This window comes from Sciurus vulgaris (genome assembly GCF_902686455.1).
Source record: "Sciurus vulgaris genome assembly, chromosome: 3".
NCBI classification, from domain to species: domain Eukaryota; kingdom Metazoa; phylum Chordata; class Mammalia; order Rodentia; family Sciuridae; genus Sciurus; species Sciurus vulgaris.
In genome coordinates this window covers 119,541,611-119,567,303 of record NC_136463.1, presented here as the reverse complement: position 1 = coordinate 119,567,303, position 25,693 = coordinate 119,541,611, and the positions used below count along the sequence as shown (strand labels likewise).

The following is a 25,693-nucleotide window of genomic DNA, read 5'->3' as shown; positions in this document are numbered from 1 at the left end:
TTAACTCCTTTCTAATATCCTTTTATAGTACTTTCAATAGTACATTCCATTTCATAAAAGAAAGGAATGACTTCCACTTTAACCATTCATAAAGGGTCTTCCCATTTCCCCTTCTAGGTGGTGGTGAATGCTCTGGTGGGAGCCATTCCCTCAATTATGAATGTGCTGCTGGTTTGTCTCATCTTCTGGCTGATCTTTAGCATCATGGGTGTGAATCTGTTTGCTGGCAAGTTCTACCACTGTGTTAACATGACAACAGGCAACATGTTTGAAGTTAGTGAAGTCAACAATTTGAGCGATTGTCAGGCTCTTGGCAAGCAAGCTCGGTGGAAAAATGTGAAAGTAAACTTTGACAATGTTGGTGCTGGCTATCTTGCCTTACTTCAAGTGGTAAGTGCTACTGCATGAGTTTTGACTACATTTTCAAAATATTTCAAGTAAGATAGTCTCTGATATTCTTCGTTTGGATGGTCAATATTTGACAGTGGCAAGAACATGATAAGATGATACTAAGTTAACTCTAAAGATGTTGCTGTTCACTATATTCCTTGTGTACAACTTTTAGAATGTTTGCACATAATTTTAAATTTTTCCCTTTTTTTAGTATTGAAAACTACTCTCATTATTACTTTTCTTTAGCAATCATAGGCAAGAGTAATTTTATATTAAAATGATAATCTATAAATAGTAGTAGTGATAATTTAAATGTACAAATTATTAACCAGATAATTTATTATAGCAATGTCTAAATAAATGTGATTCTACTATGTGTGGAAATATAAATGTTATAGTATGGATTTCAAAATATGTACTATGTTAATTTTTTTTTACTTAAATGACACTATATTACCTAATCAATGATTAGTAAAAATAATTAAGTTCTGCTTAAACACAACCATGTGTTTGAATCATAAAGCTCATCTTTTGGTAAGAAAGTGATGTGAGACTGAGATGAAATTTTCATCAAGCAAGTCTCTACCTAAATTTTATTACAGAAAAAAATTAGAACATCTTCTAAGAGAAATAAGTTCAAGATTCTAAATACCAATATTTTTCCATTTAAATTTTATTTTTTAATTCAATTCATTTCAATCTGTTCATAAAAAAATTCATAATATTGTACCAAAAGTTATTTACAATAATACTTTCATATTTTCATCTGGTAAAATGTCATAGTCTTGGATGATGTTTTTATGTAAAACTCAAATATATGTTGTTTACAGGCCACATTTAAAGGCTGGATGGACATTATGTATGCAGCTGTTGATTCACGAGATGTAAGTGTTACTCAAATACTACCTGATGATAGCTGCTAGATGTTCCCTGATGCCTATCATTGATGATTTAATTGAGAGACCCAGAATTGTATGTTATATAAAATTAGAATATGTACCATTGCATAGAAATGGTCTTTTGAAGCCAGTATGCTATGATGGTTGATAAAGGTGATATTTGGATGATATTTCAGTTAATATGTGTCTAATAATACATATCTGTAATGAAAGGATATCTAACTGCATGAATCATGAAACATCAAAGCAGTCCTGTAAGTGAGATTCCTCCACTCCACAGTGACTGTCTCTTCCTGTCCCTGGAGAGTATAGGATAAACCAGCCTGTGAAGCAACTTCCAAGAATATTATGATACAGAAAAGCAAGCAAATTTTCAGGAAATGCAATTTTGAAAACAGAAATAAAAATAATCCCTCAGAACATAACTGTTTATGCTGTATTTCCCTCTTAGAAGTTGATGTTCTTCTATTAAAGATATATCTGAAAGAGGCAGCATTTCAAAAACCAAACTGAAAATATTGCCAAACATTATAAGACCAATAGGCTCAAAATATTTGCCCTATTTATATCACTGTTATTTATGTTAAAGAACATGTTACATAAAGAATATGTTACATTGTATAAGACACAATGGGAAAAAGAAGATTCAAGAAAATTGGAAAATTGGAAAATTTTCATGCTAACTTGGAAAAAGAATTATTTTCTAAAATAGTATCTTAAGACAAGGTAAAAGTTGTTTTGTATCAAGTAACAACACTCACTACATTATTCAGTTTAAGTATTTAATATTTTCAATATTATTTAGGTTAAACTTCAACCTGTATATGAAGAAAATCTTTATATGTATTTATACTTTGTCATATTCATCATCTTTGGATCTTTCTTCACTCTGAATCTATTTATTGGTGTCATCATAGATAACTTCAACCAGCAGAAAAAAAAGATAAGTATTCCTCAACTTCTGCCTTTTGCCATTCTGAGTTTCTGTCTATTCTACAACCAAGTAACCAGGATACCCACAGTCATGACTGCCTCAGACTTTGTATTACTTTCAGTTTACTACATGTCAGCTAAGGTACAGTCCCAATCAGTGGCTCCCCTCCACTGCAGAGCTGCTGTGGTGTCTTTCTTCCCCAAAAGTGTGACCACTACTTCAGAACATCCTAGATCTCCTATTTGTCCTGTGGAGGCTTTTAGGAATTGCCTTCATGCAGTTTTCTGACCTCATCTCCTACATTTCATTCTCTGTATCTACTACTGTGCTACCCAGTCACTACCCACCCATAATGCCACCAGGACTTGCTACTCACACAGTTGACTTTCACTGACCTTTTCTGAACAAACCATGCCCTTGTATCTCCATGACTTCATTGTGATATTTTCTCTTCTGGGGTGCTTTGTGCAGCAAACTCTTACTTATCCTTTAAGGCCTAGTTTAAGGGCACCCTTCTATGTAAAGCCTGTCTCTGAGTCCCTGAATTTATTGTTGACTCTGCAGTACACTTTTTTTTTTCAAATCGCTATATACCTTTCATCTACGTTTTCAGTTTCCTGCCCTGGTCAGAAGCAAAACACTGTGTCTTTTTCATTTTTGGTACTGGGAATTGAACCAAGGGGTGCTTAACCACTGAGCCACATCCCCAACTGGTTTTTATATTTTATTTGGATACAGGGTCTCATTAAGTTGCTCAGGACCTCACTAAGTTGCTGAGGCTGGCTTTGAACTTGCGATTCTCCTGCCTCAGCCTCCTAAGTCACTGGAATTATAGGTGTGCACCATCATGCCTGGCTAGGACACTGTGTCTTATATAGCTATATAATTCTGATAGCCAATGTACCGCTTAGCATACAAAAAGACTGGAAAACAAATTGGTGAATAGGACAGTGAATCTGTCAACAGTGAAATGAACTAATAAAACATACTTTGTTTCATGAAAATATATTTGAGATCCTTAAGCCTCCTTCTAAACATAACATAATCAATTAGGTCCCTGTACTAATCAGAATTTTGTTTGCTTATAGGTTTTGCATACTATTAAAGTATCCCAAATTTCACATAAATATGAGAAGCAGAATAAATCTATATTTAGCAGGATAATATCTTCTTTAAATTAAAAAAAAGGAAGAATTGGAAATATTTTGGTAAAGGTGCTGTTGTAACACTTGTTGGGATTGTAACCAGTTTTGTACTGTGTCTTTACTTTGGAGGTCAAGATATCTTTATGACAGAGGAACAGAAAAAATATTACAATGCAATGAAGAAACTTGGATCCAAGAAACCTCAGAAACCCATTCCTCGGCCTGCAGTGAGAATTATTCATATTCTTTGAAATTCCAAAGCCATATTGCCATTTAATCTAATTGGGTAGTGCTCTGGTTCAGAACTTTTGGGTGATGTCAGCAATGTATAGACCTCATTATAAAGTTTATATTGTAGCACAGTCCACAATTGCTATGCTCAGTAACAACTACCAAGTTCTGAAAGTGAGAGAATAATGTTCTTTACCTTTTATAAATTGAAAACCTCCAGATCAGGGTTTCCACTATCTGATTTCAAAGCAAGCTTCACCCTTCTGCTACCACCAAGCCACCCGGCTGCTATTCATCTGATCTTAAGTGTTACTCTCATTTCCTTTTAAGTAGGTGGAGATTTCCAGGTATCTCATCCCAGCTGCCAAGACTTCTCTCTATGCTCTTGGTTCTTTCATTCCTAAGACTAAAATATATTCCTACCCTATTATAATGGAATTACATCAAAATTGTTTGTTGTTTTACTACATACCCCCCCCCCAAAAAAAAAAAGGAAAAGCTTATTCAGAATGCATACTCTAGAGCTTCATGATAATGGAATGTTAAAAAGATGGGCTATGTTGGCAGAACCATATTCTAACTCATCTCTCCTCAGAGATTAGTAAAGAATAAGGAAACTGAGTTTCAAAGAAGATAATTGTTATATCCCAGGTCACAAAGTCTGATTTCCAGAACTGGGACTTTGCAAGATCTCATGAATCCTATAAATTATTTTGCTTTACCACATTTTTAAATGGTAATTGGATATTGTGTGCACGTATAAGTATGTAACAACAAATCCTACCAGTATATATCAATATAATTCACCAATAAAAATGTGGGAGAAAAGAGTAATTGGAGCTGAGAGGTATTATGTAGGAGGCAAAGGGAAATAGACTACTATACACAGAAGGGAATGAACCTGCTTTACTGAAACTCATTTAAATTTGGAATCAATTCAGTTCATGACTTTGGTTTTTGTTAAGGCATAGAATTTCATGTTTTATTCAAAATTATAAAAAAATTCTTTATATATTATACATATAATATATATATATATTAGTTGTTGGTGGACACAAGACTTTTATTTTTTATTTTTATGTGGTGCTGAGGATCAAACTCAGGACCTTACACATGCTATGCGAACACTCTACAACTGAGCCACAATCCCAGCCCCTAAAAAATTTCTTTACGTAGTAAAATTTTAGTTAACAACTATGTTAATATAGGACTCTGAAAGGATGTGCTTCCTGAAATGATTATTAATTAGATAAAAAAAAATTCTTAGTCATGTAGGTTTATCGAAGTATAGGCAAAAAAAAAAAAAAAAAGACAGATGAAGAGAAAAACGAATGAATTAGCAAACACATAGACACACAGAAATGGAAAAGATGGAATTGTATGGAAAAGTAATTGACTTATTTTGAAGAAGTAAAATAAGGTATAACTGAAAATCCCTAAAATATTAATAAATGACCTAGGGTATCTATCTATATAAAAGTCTGTCTATATTAATTTAATTTGTAAGTCTTCATTACTAGTTGTCATTTTTTTATAAAAGTCATCACAGGAATTAGACTCAAGTAAAGTCTATGTATACCATCAGCCAATTGCCACTATGTCTTAGTCATCTTTTTCTCCTCATGTATCGTAAATGTGTAAATAAACCAAATGTACTTTGTCATAGCCATATGGTAGATAGTAGATATTAATAAGAACAATGAAGCACAAAGTGTTTAGGTTAAGGTAAGCCTGTTACATACCTCATGACCATATGTAGAAAGAGTTTATCTGTAATTTTAATGGATCGTTGTTTATGAAATACATATATTAACCTCCTCTCTCTTCTCTCTTTTTAGAACAAATTTCAAGGAATGGTGTTTGATTTTGTAACTAGACAAGTCTTTGATATCAGCATCATGATCCTCATCTGCCTCAACATGGTCACCATGATGGTGGAAACTGATGACCAGAGCAAATACATGACCCTAGTTCTGTCCCGGATCAACCTCGTGTTCATTGTCCTGTTCACTGGGGAGTTTGTGCTGAAGCTCATCTCTCTCAGATACTACTACTTCACTATAGGCTGGAACATCTTTGACTTTGTAGTTGTGATTCTCTCCATTGTAGGTAAGAAAGTCTTAATTACAGAGGTACAGTTATAGTGAAACAGTTCTCCCAAGTCCTGCCAGCTGTTTAACGGGGAAATTAGGTCTGAGAATAATAGGGTATGTAGATATAAAGTTCAAGGCTAATAAATCTGAATGAAAACTCTGAAACCTGGGTGTATGGACAAAACTGATAGTTAGAATCGTGTTAGAAATACTGAATGGGGGATGGATGTGGAGAACAGGAAACAAAAGTCATCAGATACTCTCCTAGTCCTGAACAAAAATCACAGACTGAGTGAGGGGTTTCTGAAAAGTTATTGAATAGAATAGAGTTAGCATCACAAGAAGCACTGAAGAAATGACCAACGATGGACAGGGGAGTTAACAGTTTTCCAAAAGTAAGAGTGATGACATCTGAGACTGCCCTTGAAAGAAGGATCGAGTTTTAACAGGCAAAAAGAAGGGAAGGGACATCATAGAAAGACAAAATAAGAAGCTTCATATCAAATAGTGCTCATTTCCCTCTAACTAAAGAACGTCATTAGAAAATAGAAAACGGTATTTAGATGTTTCATAAATCTTTATAATTTCCACTTTTTATTTGTGGGGATAGCGTTCATAGAAACTTGGGGTACGTGATCTTAAATTGCCATGATGATATCTGAGATTATTTTGAATTTTGCAAAAGTCCATATTGGTTTATGATATTATACAGTCATTGGATGAAACTCTGCACTATTTAATTGCTACAATCAGAGTATATACAATTATTTAGTAAAGGTTTGTATTCATAACATGTATGTTGTTTTCACAGACCATGCAAAGATAAAGTGCTCACATAAGCACAATATGTTCACTGTTTTGCTCTGTTCTGTATTTTTACACAGGAATGTTTCTTGCTGAGCTTATAGAAAAATATTTTGTATCCCCTACTCTGTTCCGAGTGATCCGTCTCGCCAGGATTGGCCGAATCCTACGTCTGATCAAAGGGGCAAAGGGGATCCGCACGCTGCTCTTTGCTTTGATGATGTCCCTTCCTGCCTTGTTTAACATTGGCCTCCTGCTTTTCCTCGTCATGTTCATCTACGCCATCTTTGGAATGTCCAACTTCGCCTATGTTAAGAAGGAAGCTGGAATTGATGACATGTTCAACTTTGAGACGTTTGGCAACAGCATGATCTGTCTGTTCCAAATCACCACGTCTGCTGGCTGGGATGGATTGCTGGCACCTATTCTCAACAGTGCCCCACCTGACTGTGACCCTGATGCAATTCACCCTGGAAGTTCAGTTAAGGGAGACTGTGGGAACCCCTCTGTTGGGATTTTCTTTTTTGTCAGTTACATCATCATATCCTTTCTGGTCGTGGTGAACATGTACATTGCTGTCATCCTGGAGAACTTCAGTGTTGCTACTGAAGAAAGTGCAGAGCCCCTGAGTGAGGATGACTTTGAGATGTTCTACGAGGTTTGGGAGAAGTTTGATCCTGATGCAACCCAGTTCATAGAGTTCTCCAAGCTCTCTGATTTTGCAGCTGCCCTGGATCCTCCTCTTCTCATAGCAAAACCAAACAAAGTCCAACTCATTGCTATGGACCTGCCGATGGTCAGTGGAGACCGGATCCATTGCCTCGACATTTTATTTGCTTTTACAAAGCGTGTTTTGGGTGAGAGTGGAGAAATGGATGCCCTCCGAATACAGATGGAAGACCGGTTCATGGCATCGAACCCCTCCAAAGTCTCTTATGAGCCCATCACAACCACTTTGAAGCGCAAGCAAGAGGAGGTGTCAGCTGCTATCATTCAGCGTAATTTCAGATGCTATCTTTTGAAGCAAAGGTTAAAAAACATATCAAGTAAATATAACAAAGAGACAATCAAAGGGAGGATTGACTTACCTATAAAAGAAGGCATGATTATTGACAAATTAAATGGGAATTCCACCCCAGAGAAAACAGATGGAAGTTCCTCTACCACTTCTCCTCCTTCCTATGATAGTGTAACAAAACCAGACAAAGAAAAGTTTGAGAAAGACAAACCAGAAAAAGAAAGCAAAGGGAAAGAGGTCAGAGAAAATCAAAAGTAAAAAGAAACAAAGAATTATCTTTGTAATCAATTGTTTACAGCCTATGAAGGTAAAGTGTATGTGTCAACTGGACTCCAGAGGAGGTCCTTGCCAAACTGACTGTTGTAACAAATACTCATGGTCAGTGCCTATACAAGACAGTGACCTCTCTGTCACTGCAACTCTGTGAGACAGGGTATCCACATTGACAAGAGGTTGCTGCTTCATTACCAGCTGACACTGCTGAGGAGGACTCAATGGCTACCTAGACCATAGGGAAAGCTGTGCAAAGTGATCGTTGTGACTACACCAAACACCTTTAGTACAGTACTCACGTCCACTCTATTTTTAACTTCCATATCTGCCATATTTTTACAAAATTTGTTCTAGTGGATTTCCCTGGTCCTCAATTCATAGTTTATTCATAATACTATGTCACTATTTTTGTAAATGAGGTTTATGTTAAGGGGAAATTATATAAGAACTCTGTGTTCCTACTCCATAAGTCTCTCAAATAATCAGACAAAAATATTTTGCTTGAGCCAGGCACGGTGGTGCATCCCTGTAATTCCAGTGACCGGGGAGGCTGAAGCAGGAGGATCACAAGTTCCAGACCAACAACAGCAACTTAACGAGGCTCTAAGCAACTTAGTGAGACCCTGTCTCAAAATAAAAAATAAAAAGGGCTGGGAATGTGGCTCAGTGGTTAAGTGTCCCTGGGTTAAATCCCAGTACCAAAAAATTTTTTTAAATTTTTTGGAATGAAATCCTTGCTCAAAACCAGAAAAAGAAATTCTGATGTTCACAGTTTCAAGTACTTCCATTTTCTAGACGCTTTAATTTAAAAAGTGTTTTAGTCTGTTACGTTTGTTTACATCTGAACAGTTATGTGCCTGTAAAGTCTCCTCTAATATTTAAAGGATTATTTTTATGCAAAGTATTCTGTTTCAGCAAGTGCAAATTTTATTCTAAGTTCCAGAGATCTATATTTAATTTTGGTTAAATGCTTTCCAAAAAAGTAATCTAATAAATCTGTTCTAGAAAAGTATATCTAAAGTACGACTTTAGAGTAGTTCCACTTCCTGCTGCAGTATTGCTTTGCTATCTTCTACTCTCGGCAAAGCTGACAGTTTATGTCAATTAAATACCCTCTTTTATGTAAATAGTTATTTTATCCTGTGGTGCATGTTTGGGCAAATATATACACATATATAGCCCGATAAAGAACTAATATTAAATTAAATATGTACCACAGTTTATGTGTCTTTTGCGAGCTTCCAACAGGGATATAACCTGTTCACTCATTACACATAAATAGTTTGAAGGCTATCACTAATGCATGTCAATATTGCCTATGCTGCTCTATTTTACTCAATTCATTCTTCATAAGTCTTGGTTAGAAGTCACAAGTTGGTGGTAGAATGAAGTCAACCAGCTCTGTCTACATGTCAAGCATAATAGATTGAGGTTACTAAACAACTCCTTTACTTTCACATTTTTAATTCAACTTGAATATCATACAGTGTCTCTCTCAATTTCAATGAAATACACTGCATATAGCCTATTGTCATATTCATATTTTGCTAAAAGTATGTCCAAGACTTGTTAAAATATAAATAATGTAAAAATATGATCAATTTTATTTGCCAACATTTTGTACATAAGAAAATTATTTTCAGGTTGATGACATGGCAATTTATTTTACTTTATGCTTTTGCTTTTATTTATAATCATAATTCCAAACTTTTGAATCCATAAGACTTTTCAATAGATAATTTCCTAAAATAAAAGTTAGACAATGTGTTTTTTGAATTTCTTTGTTATAATATATTTTCTACCATTCCAATAGGAAATACATTGGTCAAAAACAAGAACCTAGACCATTTTCTACCGACTATGGTTGCCTCAAAATAACCCTTCATTCATGGAAGTTTTTTTTTTTAACTCAACTTTTGTAGTATTTGCATATGCAGACTAGGCTTATTTTTTTAATTCCTGCTGCACTAAAGTTATTACAGATATAACATGGGCTCTGTCCTTTTAAGCCATGAACAAAGTGGCAACATTGTGCAATTACCTAACATGTTATAAATTTTTGTTTTTTGCACAAACCAAAACTTTACTGTTAACTACTTTTACAAAACTATTTATTGTAGTGTATTGATGAACTGCATGCAGGGGATTGCTATTACTAAAAAAAATGGTGAGCTACTTCATTATTGAGCCAAAAGAATAAATATTTCATTTTTTTAATTGTATTTCATTTGTTGGCCTCTGATTGTTTTTATTGTTGGCGGTTTAAAATATATATATTTAATGAAATATGTTATTGATCTGACAATAGTACCTAAAAGTTCATATGAATTTTCCAGTAACCTACTATATGATCCAACAAGAAGTTCCTCAGAAGAAGGTTGATTATAAGCATTTTTATAAACTTTTACACATACAAAGTATTAAGCCCCTATATTCCACTTCCAGGTTTGATAATAATAGTAGCCACCAACAATGGCTGCCAGTTCCAATAAATTTCTTTGGCTATAAGCATTCTAATCACACTTTTCTAGATTTACTTGATGCCATCTCCTATTTTCCTGATGACTAACAAATGTTACATTCTTTGTTATTAAAGGCATTCTGAATTTTATCTATACATAAAATATTAATGGTACAAAGATTAAGAATTTATGTTAACTTTTCCAGTTTCCCTTGGATTTATGTCAGGTAAAAAACAAATTTTATTCTCAATGAAAAATTCATGTTATAATGTGTATTGGATCTAAATATATATTTCATAATTTCCCCAAAATAAATTATATAAGGTGACTAATTGGAATTCATTGGCTTCTTTCTGCTTAAGCCAATTTGAGATTTCACAGACTCCACAGAGAAGTCAAATATTTATTGATTTGCAAAATCCTTAGCCTTTCTATGTGTCCTATTATATAATCATTATCCAATCTATATGTGAACTATTAATTAGTATATTATATATAAATCATCATCTCAGAAAACAGAAGAGGCTTTAGCTGAAAAGAATACTTTTTAATATAACTATCTAGTGTAAGGTTACTATTGTTCAGAATTTAGAGCTGCTGCTATATTTGATAGATTTTTAAAATAACTCCTTCCACAAGAAATATCCTTCTATTACTATTATTCTATGAAGGTGGCCATAGAAATAACAATACTGTGGAATGAAGAAACTTAATTTCAACAATAAGTAACACTAAATGACTGGTAAAATAAACAAACAAAGGTTTTTATGGTGGGGTTCTTGGTTTTACTTATGTAGCCAAAAAATAATAGCTATGTGAATTTATACATCTCACTAATTTTCAAATAACTAGTACATAATAATGTAATGTGGGAGACCATTTTTGTGCATTTAAAACCAGATAGTAGTAATTATAAAGGAAGCTAGCTTTAACCATTTCTGTGAAACTGTAAATTGTAAAAAGAACTGGGCTAAGAATCCTGACACTTGGCTTTTAGTTTCATTTTTGGTATCAAATTAGCTGTGTAATTCAGGCAAATCAAATTCTACTCCTCAGATTCCTCCTTTACTAAATAGGAATGTTGATTAAGAATGTTGCCTCTAGTATGCTTTTAATTTTAAGTTCCATATCAAATTGCCTATTCAAAGCAAATAATTTTCTCTATATGGGATTATTTAAAGAAAAAGGTTCGTATATATATATATATCTACACACACACACACATATTTGTTTGGTGGTACTGAGGATTTAACCCAGGGACATTTTAAAACCAAGCTACATCCCAGCTCTTTTTCACTTTTTTATTTCTTTTTATTTATTTCTTAATTGTTGTGATATTAGGGATTGAACCCAGGGGTGCTTTACCACTGAGCCACATCCCCAGTCCTTTTAATTTTGAAACAATATCTCACTGTTGCAGAGGCGGAACTCAAACTTGTGTTCCTCCTGCCCCAGCCTCCCAAGTCTCTGGGATTACGGGTGTGTGCCACTGTACCTGGCTCATCGATATGCTTTTTAAAACATTACTTTGAAAATATTTAACAGAAAAAACCCAACATTTGATCTTACTTTAATCCCATTAAGAAACAAAGTCTTTTCATCCTTGAAGATTTCCTGCCATAAAGTTAAAGGATGCTTTGAATAACTGAAAGGATGGCGATTACTTTTTCTCTGTGTTGTTACAGATTTCTAAAAGACAAAATCTGAATATAATAAAATAATGTTAAAGTCAACAACTCACTAGTCATTTGTTAAATTGTCTCAAGCCACAAGTGTACTTCCTCTTTGTCATTCATAACATTTGCCACCACACTCCAAGAAATGGGCTTATGTCCTATCCCTAGAGTATAGTTTTATCACAAAACAATAAGAACTGCGCATTATTCTCTAGTAATAAAACCTACAACAATTTATTTTTTGACAGAAAAAGTAAAACTTTGATGAATCCAAACAAGTAATTACTGATGCCTGTAGGACCTTTTGCTGCGTTATTTCTCTTCTCACCTCTTGTGTCTGGAATCTTTCTGTTCTCTATAATTCTGCCTGTTGTTATATAGAAGCATGTACCTGAAACCCTCCAAACCCAAGATCATTCCTTTCCCCAGAGAATTAATTCCCATATTCTTTTCATGAAATAAGAAACACCCTGCACAATTTTCCCTTCATTTATCCCACTACTGTTATCTGTCATCAACCACCACTTCACAACTCATGTCCCCAGCTTCCAAATCACGTGGTCTCTAATTCTGCAATATTTAGATATCTTCTCTTTCACATGCTACTCTCTTCACCTGAAATGTCCTTCCTTCTCCTTTTTTTCCCCCTAGCAAAGTACTGTTATCTTTCTATAACTGGCTTCAATGTCTTTGGGCATTAGGAAAGCTCCTCACACTTCTGCAGGTGGAGTACATCATTTCTCCTTAGTGATCCGAATGTATACATGTGATGGTGTTTATCATTCAGTGTTAAAATTACCTCCTTATACATTTGTCTCTTCTAATAGATCATAGTATACCCAAGGTATACATTCATTAATTTCCTGACCCCTCTTTCATTCACCAACAATGACTAGCAGAGCATGTAACTTTCAGTACTCAGATATATAGTTAATAAAATTGATTCTTGCAGAAACAAACAAAAATATTTATGCATCAAACAAAAATACCAGTAAATGTCTTTGTCTTTACTGAGAATGACATAGATATATGTATATATACACATATATATGTATATATACATACATGTATACATATATATACTATATATGTATATGTATATTATCATGTATATATATATTATCATGCATATTTAGATAATTCACTTTTACAACCAGTTGAAAGAAATAAAAAGATCTTGGAAATACTGTATACTGTATGTAACTATGATTTACAAGCAATATCTACAACCTAGCAGAAACTAGGTTATAGTTGCAAACTATATGCAACAAAAAACTTGGTTGAATTTATTCTATCTATGAAAGAATAGTTTTATTTAGTTAGGTCCAACTAGAAATACATTGTATGAATAGAAATGCAAGTCATGTTTTATTTCAATACCTTAATCATGCAGATTTTTTTTATTTTAATAGTTCACAGGGATGCTGATAATACAGTAACTCTTAAGATTTAGCTTAATGAGCATAAATTTCCAGCATATAATCAAATACCCACTCTAAGCCTTTCCTATCATAAAATATCTGTAAATAAAGAATGCAAGTTTCAATAAATGACCATTTTAATGCATGGATGGATTCATAAGAAAGCAAGCAAATTTCTTGGGGATAGAGAAAGATAAGCAAGCACTGAAGTCAGAGACAACTCTGTGGTCTTCTACTGATTCAGTGATTCAAATTAGTTGGGGATTTAGCTCAGTGACTGAATGCTTACCTAGCACACATGGAGCCCTAGGTTCAAGTCCTATTCAAAAAACTTTTTTTTAAATAGAGACAAAGATTTGAATCCATGTATGAATTAGAGATTCTGCATGAATTCTGGAGTAATAAGACTATAATGAAAACATTCAAAAAATCAACATTGCAAAGGCAGATAGGAAACTTGCGACAAATTTTTCTATCTAGCCTTAGTTCTGGATTTATGAAAAATGTCTCTCTTGAGACTCAGTCTTAGACTCTGAACTCAGCTAGACTTAGGGCCCATATTCATATCATCAATTTAGTATAAGATATTGGAAGCCAAAAATCTGAAGTGGGCCAAATGACAGTGGTCCCAGGCTCCTGGTAGAAACTAACTGAAATCTCTTCTGAGAGAACATGCATCAAGCCAGGCCATAACGCTTCCTGCAAAGTCAAAGACACAAGAGCTCACAACAAGATGGCTAATAAAACTATGAGAAAAGGAAGCCGAGACTGCTAGAGGGGGAGGGGAAGAACATATGTACAAAGCCTTCAGTTATGAAGCATAATGTTTACTGGTATTAGAGAAATAAAGAGGGATTAAAATATGAAGCATGAATGAAAGTTAATAAAAATGATGAGGTATATTTGAAGAGAAATGTTATACCACCCTAGAAATGAAAGGCTTAATCATTGAAATTAAAATATAACGAAAGACTTAAGTAGCAGGTTACACAGAACTAAAATGAGAAATTGTGAATTGCTTGTTAAAATCGCAAAGGTATATATGCAATGACAAGAAGATGGAATAAAATGTTAAAAATGACTAGAGAAGGAAAAGGGAATAGCCTAATATTCAATAAATTCAAAAGAAGGATATTTGAAAGAATGACAAAGAAGACAACACAGGCAAAGAAATGAAACAATAAAAACCTCGAGAAACAAAGCAGTTATGAGAACGTGTAACATAATTGGAGTCCCCAAAGAAGAATTAAATATAGAACTACATAATAGTTTTTAAAAAACAGTAGAGAAGGACAAGAAAATAAGCTGCTACTAAATAAATTCAGAAGAATGAGATGAAAGAGATACATAGGAAAAGACAGAAAGTACAAAGTAAGAAATTAAAATGACCAGCATGTAAAGAATGTTTATAGTCTTCAAGTTATTATTCAAATATTTTGCATGGTAATGCTCTGTTCTCTATATGGAAAGAACTATGAAGAAATTGAGATCTCACAAGTGTTCTTCTGTGTTCAAAGATGCACTGCTAGCAAGAACAGGACAAATATTGACCCAGGAAATCTGGCTCGACAGTCAATCTCTCAATCACTCCATCATATTTTTTGATATCCAGGGCGACATTTCACACTGTACTCTATAAAAACAGCATACCCTAAAGAACAATTCCAACATAGAGTAAACTGTCATGGCATTAGTGATAACAATGAAGACATGACAGTATTAATCAGAGACCTAAAAACAGATATTCCTCAACTTGTGATGAGGTTCCATCCCATTAAACCCACCACTGGTTGAAAATATTAAGCCAAAAATAACACATCTAATCTACTGAGCAACAGTAGCATAACATAGTGTTAGCTGAGCAACACTATGCACGGTAAATGACCTTGTGAGACTACTGGGGGCTGCAACTCACTGCTGCTGCCCAGCATCACAAAAGAGTATACACTGTGCATCAGTAGGTTGAGAACTGATCAAAATTCAAAATTCGAGGTATAGTTTTTAGGGAAGATATTTTGTGTATAATTGGGAGTGGGCGACGGGGACTGGGGGATTGAGCTCAGGACTTCACACATGTTAGGCACGCACACTACCACTGGGTTACATCCCCACTCATTTTCATAAATTTTATTTTGAAACATTATCTTGCTAAGTTTCCCAAAATGTCCTCAAATTCATCATTTCCTGCCTCAGCCTTGCAAATAGCTGTAGTTACAGGTGTGCTCACCCATGCCTGGATTTGAATATATGTTGTTCTAACAATATGGTCAAGTGCAAAAATACTACATTGAACTACTGTAAGTTTAGACCATCTATCCATTGAATGGTTTGGTGTTTTTTTTTTTTTTTAAAAAAAAAAAAAAGAATGTCGGGCTGACTTTTACAATCCAACTATTTAAAAAATTAGCTCCAAATACAGAAAGGTTAAGATTAATAAAATTTGAAATATTATTAAATACTATCAAAATTAATATTTGCATATTTATATTATTAAAGAAAATGCTAGCTTTAAAACTCCAAGCTAGTTCAAATTGAATGTACCTACTAAACTTATCTTTAAAACATAGTAAAAGTCAATGAATTACAAGAAGAAACAGGCAAATCAAATCTGCCACACAATAAAAGATTTTAATACACTTGCCTGAATAATTGATAGCTCAAGTAGACAGGAAAGCCTAAGAGTGTATGAACTTTGAACATCACAATTACCAACTTCATCTATTATACATATAAAGAACCCTGCAACATTTTAAAAGTCTAATGAGGTTTTTTTTTTTTCTTCAAATGTACATGTCACATTTTTTTTAAATGTAATACATGGTAGGTAGAAGTGTTAAAAAATTTCAAGGTCTGTTGTCACACAGACCACAACATCTTCTGACTCAAATACTATTCATTTAGAAATTCAACTTTTGCAATTTACTTGATGGCTTAAAAATGCACTTCTAGTTCTCTCCTGAAAATGATGAAGTAGCTGTGAGACCAACTCTCTAATGGATGACTGAAAGTCAGAACAAAATACAACTGTCTTAAGGTACTTAGAGAGTGACACTCACCTTTAAAAAAAAAAAAAAAAAGTAAAATTAAATAAATAAATCAAAATAATTGGGAAATGACCCTGGGTAAGTTTCTTGATTTTAAAGATTTTGCCTGAGTTCAAGACCCAGTCAGCACTGAGCTAAAATTCATATAGAAACATGGAGTCATTTTTTGAAAAAAATAAAGGGAATTGGAAAGTGACAGAGCCAAAGAAGAGAAGTCCCTAATGCAGCATATAAACTGCTCTAGTGGATCCTGGATCTATGCATGTGTGGCAAAGGATTAAAGTGACCATGCTAAGGTTTGAGGATCCAGGGAGGTTTTAGTACAAAGTGTCTTTAGCAATGCTCAAAAGAGAAGGCAAACCATGGAGGTTTATTAAATGGTAAGAATTCCAAAGCAGCTATAATATTATACTCAAAGATTATAAAAGAATGAATGCTCAAAATGATCATAATAAACAGACGTTATCAGAAGAACACTAGAAACAGAAAAGGAACCAAAAGAATGTAATCAGATATTGCATTATATTTGGTAAAATATCTGACATCAAAATTGATTTAGCATATTAGAAATGATAGAGGAGCCAAATGTGGTGGGGCAGGCCTGAAATCTCAGCAGCTCAGGAGGATTGCAAGTTCGAGGCCAGCCTCAGCAACTTACAGAGGTCCTGAGCAAGGACCCTGCCTCAAAATAAAAAACAAAAAGGACCTGGAAGGTAGCTCAGTGGTTAAAGTACCTTTGGGTTAAATCTCCAGAACTGATATTTGAATTCTAGCCCCAATTATCAGAACGAATAAATTTTTACGTTTTTGCTTGAGCCTATTTGAGTTGGGAGTTTGACGACTTAATCACTAAAGATGTGAGTATCACAGTTACTTAAAAAAAAAAAAGATGAAAAATAAGCCACCAGGTGTGGTGGTGCAAGTCTGTAGAAGTCTGTAGATTCTTGGAAGGCTGAGACAAGAGGATCTCAAATTCAAGGCCAGTTTCAGCAACTTAGCAAGACCCTGTTTCCAAAAAAATAAAAAATAAAAAGGAAAAAGAAAGCAACAGCAGCAGCAGCCCAATGGAATGAAAAGAAGGGACTTCTTCAGAAGAAGAAAAGATCAAGGAGTTTAAAAAGAGAAGATACAATACTCAAATGTATATCACTCAATGTCAGTATATCTTAGAAAAAAATATCTATAAAGTCTGGTGTCTTTACAAGAAGATGAATTGCCACTCTTTCTCTCTGAACACATTCAGAGAAAAGACCACCTGAGGATGCAGAGAGAAGGTACCCATCTACAAGCAGGAAGAAAAGCCTCACAAAAAAAGCAACCCTGCTGGCATGTTGTTCTCAGACCTTTTGCCTCTGAAACCCTGAGAAAATAAATTAATGTTGGTTAAGTCACCCAGTCTGTGGTATTTTGCTACACCAGCCCAAGCTGACCTAACCTCCAATGGTAAAATAAGAACCTATTAATAAAAATGTTGATATTGAAATCACATTTCAAATCTTCAATTCCTTTTGTATGTATTTTTTATGGTAAAGTATGAAATTTTAATTTGTTATATTTTTATAATTTAATAAAGCAGGCTATCAAGTAACTATTAAGGAAAGTTTTTTTAAATATATAAAAATTTAATTGGCCAGAATAATTTCAAAATTTCCTATCATATTTATTTTTTGCAAATATGTTATGTAAAATTTAATACACTATCTTAATATTTCATTTTATGAATTCATGCCAGCTCTATCAGCCTTTGATTCATTAATTTATCCATTCACTCATTCTTTTAGTACATATTTATCACAGGTACACAAAAGCAAGTTGTGGTGTTTTAGTTCTTAGAGCTGTTCATCATTTTTTTCTAGCATTCTGTGCTTCTTGGTACATATCTTAATAGCACTTCCTGGCCTGCATTTTGCTTAAGAGAAAACTCATGACATCAGTTCTTTATGTAGTCAGTAACATAATATGTTCACTTTGGGGCAAGAATGTTTTACTCCCTTTAATTAGACCCTCAGGAACTCTTTTGCCAGGTCAGGGACAAAGTTTGGGACAATGGTGTTTCCCCCAGTCTGGTTCAAAAATGAGAAGACATGGAGAATCTCCATCTGATTATGACAAACATGAAGCAGGAATGGGAAATAAACATTTATTACAAGCCCCTAAAATTTTGGACCTATTGTTACCACAGCAAAAACTAATCTACCCCGTCTGGTTCAACTGGCTACAGTGGAATACCCAGATGGATAAGGCTTCTCCTCTGTACTTAAAAAGTTGTAGGCTGATGAAATGCCTAAAGAACAACCCATTTTAAAAATCCAAAATACATTAAATGGAAGTAGTGTCAGAACTTTGTGCTTCAAAAGAGTGTGAAGGGACATAATACATTAATTACGACTTTGAATATTAGGCATGACTGTAGATACAGGGAATTTAAGTGAAGCTGTGAGAAAAGCGGAGGATTTTCATTGACTAAGAAAGTAAAGAATGCATATTTTTGTTTTCATGCATTCCAAACTGAAGGAATAGCAATTTAAAAAAACATGGAGGCAAGAGTATATGCATGGTATCTTACCAGTTATTGTAAGAGATATGTAACAATCTATGACACTTGATGCAGGATCTGGAACATAATCAAGGAATCTGGACATTATTAAGAGTAAGTTCTCCAAATTATGGTTTCTTTCTCATTTCTTTTATTTGCTTTTTTTTGTTTTTGGCAGTTCTGGGATTGAACCAAGGTTCTCATGCATGCAAGGCAAGCACACTACCTCTTAGCTATATCTCCAATTATTTATTTTAATTGATTAATTAATTAATTTTTTACATTTAGTTCTACAAGTACAATCATGCATCTCTTAGTGATAGGAATACGTTCTAAGAAACGCATCATTAGACTTTTTCATCATTACGCACACATCATAGAGTGTACTTGCACAAACCTAAATGCTATGCATACAACACTTTCTGGCTATGTTGTGATCATATGGGACCACCCTCGTATATGAGATCTTTCATCCACCAAAATGCTATTATGTGCCACAACTGTGATTTTAAATTAATTTCTTCATAATACTGCATAAGGTTCAAGTGTCTCTTTCCTCCTATTATATTCAATTTATGCAGAACCACTTAAAGACAGCTTTCCAGAATGCTCTGTAGTAATACTTTTTGTTATAAATCAAATATCTATATATAAAAATATAATTCTGATCTTTCTATTCTTTTTATTTTTTGTTTATTTTTGCATCATATTATTAAAGATTTATACATATTGATATATAGTTGAATAATTCCTCTCAATATGTTCTCAAAATCATGTTAGCTGTTCTTGGTGCTTAAATTTTTAAAAAACATTTTACAGTGTTTAAAACCACCCAAAATTTTCATTAGGACTGCACTGAATGAAAATAGCAGTGTAGTGAGAATAAACATTTTTTGTCTTCCAATCTACAAATTGGAATCTACAAGAAAATTATTCATTTTCTTGTATTTCTCTTAGTGACATCCTATTAAAAGCAGGAGCCATGCACTTCACTTATTAATAATAATATGATGTTTTACAGCCTGTGACAATAGTATTTTCTTATATCTAATTTGTAACTGTTTGCTGTTAGTATATCAAAACAATACATTTCATTATATTGATCATCCAGAAACTTGAGAATCTCACTTATATACCATATAAATGTATCTGTAAATTTTTTGAATTATCTTTATTTGGATTTTTAATTTTGTTTTAATTTCACCTCTTCTAAGCCACCCTTTCACCCTTTTTCCAGTCTCATTTTCCTGACTAGCATCTCCAGTGTAATGTTGAATAAAGTGATGTCTCGTTTCTGATTTCAATAAAAGGTTTCAATATTTTAATTGTAATCACAATATTTACTATAGGTTTGCCTAAATTCTTTTTGTCAAATTAAGAAATTCAGTCTTATGACAAGTTAGTTAATTTTGAAGTAAACAAGAATTGTTAAAATATAGACTAGTTTTCATTTTTATCATGAATGGGAATACAATTTTATCATTTTTTCATTATCGAAATTACCATAAGATACTACTTTAATTTATTGTGATAAATTGATTTTTTAATGTTAAATTTGCATTTAATGTAGAAACTCAGTTTTATTTTGCTGGGTTTTTTTTTTTTATAACTCAATATGTGTGCTAATATTTTGTTTAAGATTTTGCATCTGTTCTTTTGAGAGAGAGCTTTCTATAATTTCCATTTTAGTTTTGCAGTAACCAATAAAGATTGGTGTTTTAGTCAGCTATTTCACTACTATGACTAAAGGACCCAACAAGCACAATTGTATGGGGAGGTGTGGGCTCACCAGAGGTCACAATCCATGGACAGCCAGCTCCATTCCTAGGGGCTGAAGGTGAGGCAGGACCTCATGGCAGGAGTGTGACAGAGGGAAGCAGCTCACATGGGGATCAGAAAGCTGAGAGAGACACAGAGAGACTCTCCACTCACCAGATACAAAATATATACCCCATAGCCACATCCCCAATGAACCACTTCCTCTAGCCACACCTGCCAGCCTCCAGTTACCACTCAGTTAATCCCATCAGGGATTATATTAAGGCTATGACCGAAACATTTCTTCTCCAAACCTTCTTGCTTTGTCTCACATGTGAGCTTTTGGAGGACACCTAACATCCAAACCATAACAGTTGGGTGTCATGGTTACAATCATCTCAAAAAACAAAACAAGAAATGGTTTCTCTTTATATATATATATATATTTTTTTTAAAGCTTTACAGAATTGATGTTATTATTATTATCGTTTTACTTTTAATTTCTTTTTTCGAAGTACTGGGAATTTAACCCAGGGCCTTTACCACTGAGCCACATCCCCAGTCATTTTTATATTTTATTTTGAGACAGAGCCTCGGTATGTTGCATAAGGCCTCTCTAAGTTGCTGAGGCTGGCATTTGAACTTGCAATACTCCTGCGTCAGTCTCCCAAATAGCTGGGATTACAGGCATGGGTCACAAAGCCCTGCTTGGACTGATACTATTGCTTCCACCAGTATTTAATAGAATTCATTGGTGCAGGTATCTAATTCTAGAGTTTTCTTTGTAGAAATGCTTTTAATTAAAGATGTCATTTTTAAAAAGTTATAGCACTATTCAGTTTGTCTATTTCTTCTCATTGTTTTCTTCTAAGATATGTTCATATTATTAAAATTTATAAATTTATAAGCAAACTTGATCAAAACACTGTCATTATCTCATCTTTTTCTCTCAATAGGATTATTTGTATCTCCTTTGTGTTTCCTTCAGTCTGAAGAGGGATTTATCAACTTTATTACTCTATTCAAAGAATGAGCTTTCAGTTTTATTGTTTTTCTGTTACATGCTTGTTTTTCTTCATTAAATTTTGCTCTTTTCTTTCTTTCTCCTTTCTATTTGTTTTATAATTAATTTGTTATTTTGATCTAATCCTTGAAACAGCAATTTAGGTCATGATATAGCTCCTAATATATGCCTTCATGGACATGAATTTCCCTCAAAGAATAGATTTAACTACATTCCACAAATTTTATATATTCTTTCTAAATATTTTAATTGTAGCATCTTCTTTGATTCACAGATTATTCAGAAATATATATTTTTGTTTTCAAACATGTCAAGATATTCTAATAAATTTCTTGTCATTACCTGCTACTTTAATCCAATTGCAACCAGAGAACACAGTCTTTTATTTATTCATTTATTTTAAAAGGGATAAGAGTCAACATTTATGAATCAATTTCTGGTTAAAAGCAAGAAGATGTGATGAGGCAATCTGATGAGTTTGCCCTGATTTGCACTAAAACTTAGATCCTAGGAAAATTCTTAAAATAGTTTCCTTTCTTCCTGACAATTACACCATTTTAAAATATTGTGAGTCCCTGATACTTTCTGCTGGAAAATATAGCTTTTAAAATTCATTTCTTTAAAATCTTGTTAAAACTTACTTTATAGATGGCAATCTTTTTCAATATAAATATTCTGTATGCATCTAAAACAAATAACTATTCTCAAAATGTCAAATAGTGATCTACACAGTTAATGTTTAATCATCTCTATGTTTACTGAGTCTTTGCTTATTTGATTACTGAGGAAAGTATGTTAAAATCTCCAGTATAAATCTTGTGTATTTCTCCTGTTTCTCCTGCACATATATCTGGCAAAGAATTCAAAAGTATGGGTGATCTGCAAGAGAAGATGACCCCTGCAATGTGGAGCTTCACATCAGCCTAGAGAAGGTGAAGGAGGAGATATGGTGGGAGCTAGAGAAGATGAAGATACCTAGTGCCTCTGAATGAGCAGCAACAGGCAAAACAGCACATTGCCTGTGCCCATCAACAACACTCAAAGGGTGAAAATATATGACTGCTGCTTCCATTCTGCCCAGAGGATGAGCTAAACCAAAGTCATACCAGATAGGGAATTCTGGGAGATGCAGTGTCAGATTATCTAAATTCACTCTATAGAAAGCCACCATACATTGTCCAGGCAGGGCCTAAGACACTAGTGAAGCAAACTGTTACTCATTAACTTCAGATGCTAGCTGAAGCTGCAAGACTGTCATGACAGAAGAAAGCAAGCAGAGGATAGATACTGCCAGCCAACTCACTGCTATTACCAGGTATAACCAGGTGACAAAATTAAAACGACCTAATTTTTGTGAACAGAGTACATTAAAAAAAAAAAAAAAGTGTCAATTATTGCTCAGAATGTGTGAATCATAAATCAATTACTCACTTCTTAAAGTAACTTGGTAAATTTAGATTTTTTAATAACATATATGGCACACATTTAAGATGTCCAATAGCAAATCGAATTTTTTTAATGCTACAATTTCAAATTATACTAGCAAGTTTGTTCAAGCACAAAGCAAAGACATGTTTTTCTTTCAAATATTCATAATGTATCACAAAGTATCACCAGGCTAAGAAAGTATTTGGTTTTCCAATGGCCATTAATATTTTAATCATTTCATGGAAATGGAGAATTAGAGACCACTTAAGTTAACTCATAAGTGGGTAGAGGATGTGAAACTATGACTCATTCTAGAAAAATCCTTGAGAGGTGATTTTGGTGTTTATGAAGTAAGGTTTTGGTTGTGTGGGTTTTGGGTAACAGAGTTATATAAAAACACATAGCATTGTATAAAAGCACACAACCTTTTGCAAATTGCACTTGAAAGAGGGAAAATGAGGTGAGATTTTCCTCAGAAATGGCCTCTCACTGGCCTCTCAGAAGATCTTTAGCTCTGAGCAGCTTCCCAGAGGACACACGGTTGTCATGGAGACAAGAGGGACCTCCTTCTCAACCCTCTGAGCAGAAACAGCAGGGCTGATTGGGAGCAAGCGTGGGAACACAATGGTGAGCCCTTTAGCTGCTAGCAGTGGACACTAAGCAATGATCCAGTGTACAGAAAGAGAGGAGAAAAAAGAACACAAATAAATCTCCCCTAGACACACACACATACACACACACAATGATATCAGGGAAAATAAGGAGACACTAATCATCTACATACTTAGCTAAAATTTTAATAGATGAGAGTGCTATTTTTAGAAAAGTCATTTATTTTTTCTAAGGTCCAACAAAGGCAAAGCTATTACTATTCCAACATGATTTCAATCCTTTCATATAATAACAAATGGTTACTAGTAATAGGATTAAACAAATAACACTATTAAAAGAATGTTTAAATTTTTTTAAAAGTTATCTTCCGGCATAGTCACTGATATCTTTCATTATATAAAAGTGTATAGCAAGGTAAGTACAAGTTAACAATTTTTTAAATATTAAGAATGACTAAAACAAACATAAATAGAAATATGTAATCTGTTAGTATTTAAAAAACTGTTCTATAAATATGCCCTATTTATATTATAAAGTAGAACAAATTAATTCAACTAGGACTTAAAAAGTAACTTAAAGTAATAATGTAAGCTAGTGACATTAAACAGTATTCTTTACATTTCAGTTGTCTAGAAAATATAAATACATTTCTTCCCTTTTTTCTATAGTCTCATTAGACTCAAAGCACAGTTAATTTGTCCAGAAAGTCTGTTTCAACATCTTCAATGTATATTGACATCCTGTATCCTTTAATAACGAATGTAAGCAGAAAGAGAATATTAATTTAAAATGTTAATAAAGTTAATAAGATAAACAATTCATGTACATTTAATTTACATGTAAAGTATTGGATTACAGCATGTTACTTCACTTGAAAAACAAATACCAAAGAAAATTAACACAATTGCTTTTGAATAGCTGTTAAGTCTTTAAATGAAAGTGCTGTAAATATCTTAGTTTATATGATATTCAAAAAACATGAACTATATATGCAACACCAATGTTGCCAATGTATTTTTTTTAAAAAAACAGATGAAGCATACATATGGATGGGATTTTTTTTCTTTTCTTAAACATTTTATTCATGTTGTAGAGGGATTTATTTGTTTACTTTTTCCTAATCATTAAGAAGAGTGGTTGAGGAGTACTGAATCCATCACTACTTCGATGACACAGGTAAATCCAGATTGACATTTCCAGGTACCAAGAGTTCCCTCTAAATGCCACAATTGCATAAGCCTTCGTTTGTATTTTTTTCTACTGAACACAGCAATGCCCATTGGTATCTCTGAAGCATAATCGCATCTTAGGTCGGTATTTCTCCAAGTAAAGCAGCTGGGAATTTTTGTTTTTTAAATAAGAAAATGAGCTTAGGTATGGCTTAGTGGTACAGCGCTTACCAAGTATGCATGAGGCCTTGGATTTGTTCCCCAGCACCCAATAAATAAATAAAGAAATGTTATTACTCTCTGAAGACCTTTATTCTTCCAGCTTTTGAAACTACAATGATACATATAAATAGAGGAATGTAACACGGTCCTTTTTGTAAGAAACATGGACTGCTAATCAGAAATGAATAAATGTCACATAAAACTGGATCTACGTGAAAAGGTGAAACACCCCTCTCAGGGGATTCTCACACTTACCTTAACATTCCAAAATGGTTAGTGGGAATCAATACTTAAGCTATTCATGACTTTAGTGACATAATATATCATAACAATATTGTTAATCATAGCAAAAAGAGATCAAAATTAAATAGAAATGATAGTGATTATTATTAGTAATCATCTATTTTTCACAGTGCCTTTGATCACCCTGGATTTTATGACCAATCTGACTTTTCACCTGAATTTTAAGCTTCCTTCTGTTTTCTCTCAGTTCTTTCTTTCTTTTCTTTCTCTCTCATGAGCAGTGTGTTGCGGAGGTGTATACATATACA

General features: G+C 33.6%; 2 protein-coding genes across 3 annotated transcripts in view; both read left to right on the top strand.

Moving 5' to 3' along the window:
- The window catches only part of SCN3A (sodium voltage-gated channel alpha subunit 3), a 113,219-nt gene extending 101,279 nt beyond the window's left edge, over positions 1–11,940 (top strand). For both annotated transcript variants that reach the window (XM_079134399.1, XM_079134400.1), the window contains 6 exons: positions 118–390; positions 1,224–1,277; positions 2,098–2,235; positions 3,494–3,598; positions 5,441–5,711; positions 6,580–11,940. In XM_079134399.1, the coding sequence (XP_078990525.1) occupies positions 118–390; positions 1,224–1,277; positions 2,098–2,235; positions 3,494–3,598; positions 5,441–5,711; positions 6,580–7,775 (2,037 nt within the window). In that variant the 3' untranslated portion in view covers positions 7,776–11,940. The remainder of the gene's footprint in view (positions 1–117; positions 391–1,223; positions 1,278–2,097; positions 2,236–3,493; positions 3,599–5,440; positions 5,712–6,579) is intronic.
- An 11,019-nt stretch (positions 11,941–22,959) lies between these two features.
- The window catches only part of SLC38A11 (solute carrier family 38 member 11), a 170,082-nt gene continuing 167,348 nt past the window's right edge, over positions 22,960–25,693 (top strand). Inside the window, exon 1 of the mRNA XM_079134415.1 lies at positions 22,960–23,026. The gene's annotated coding sequence lies outside the window, so the exon portion shown is untranslated. The remainder of the gene's footprint in view (positions 23,027–25,693) is intronic.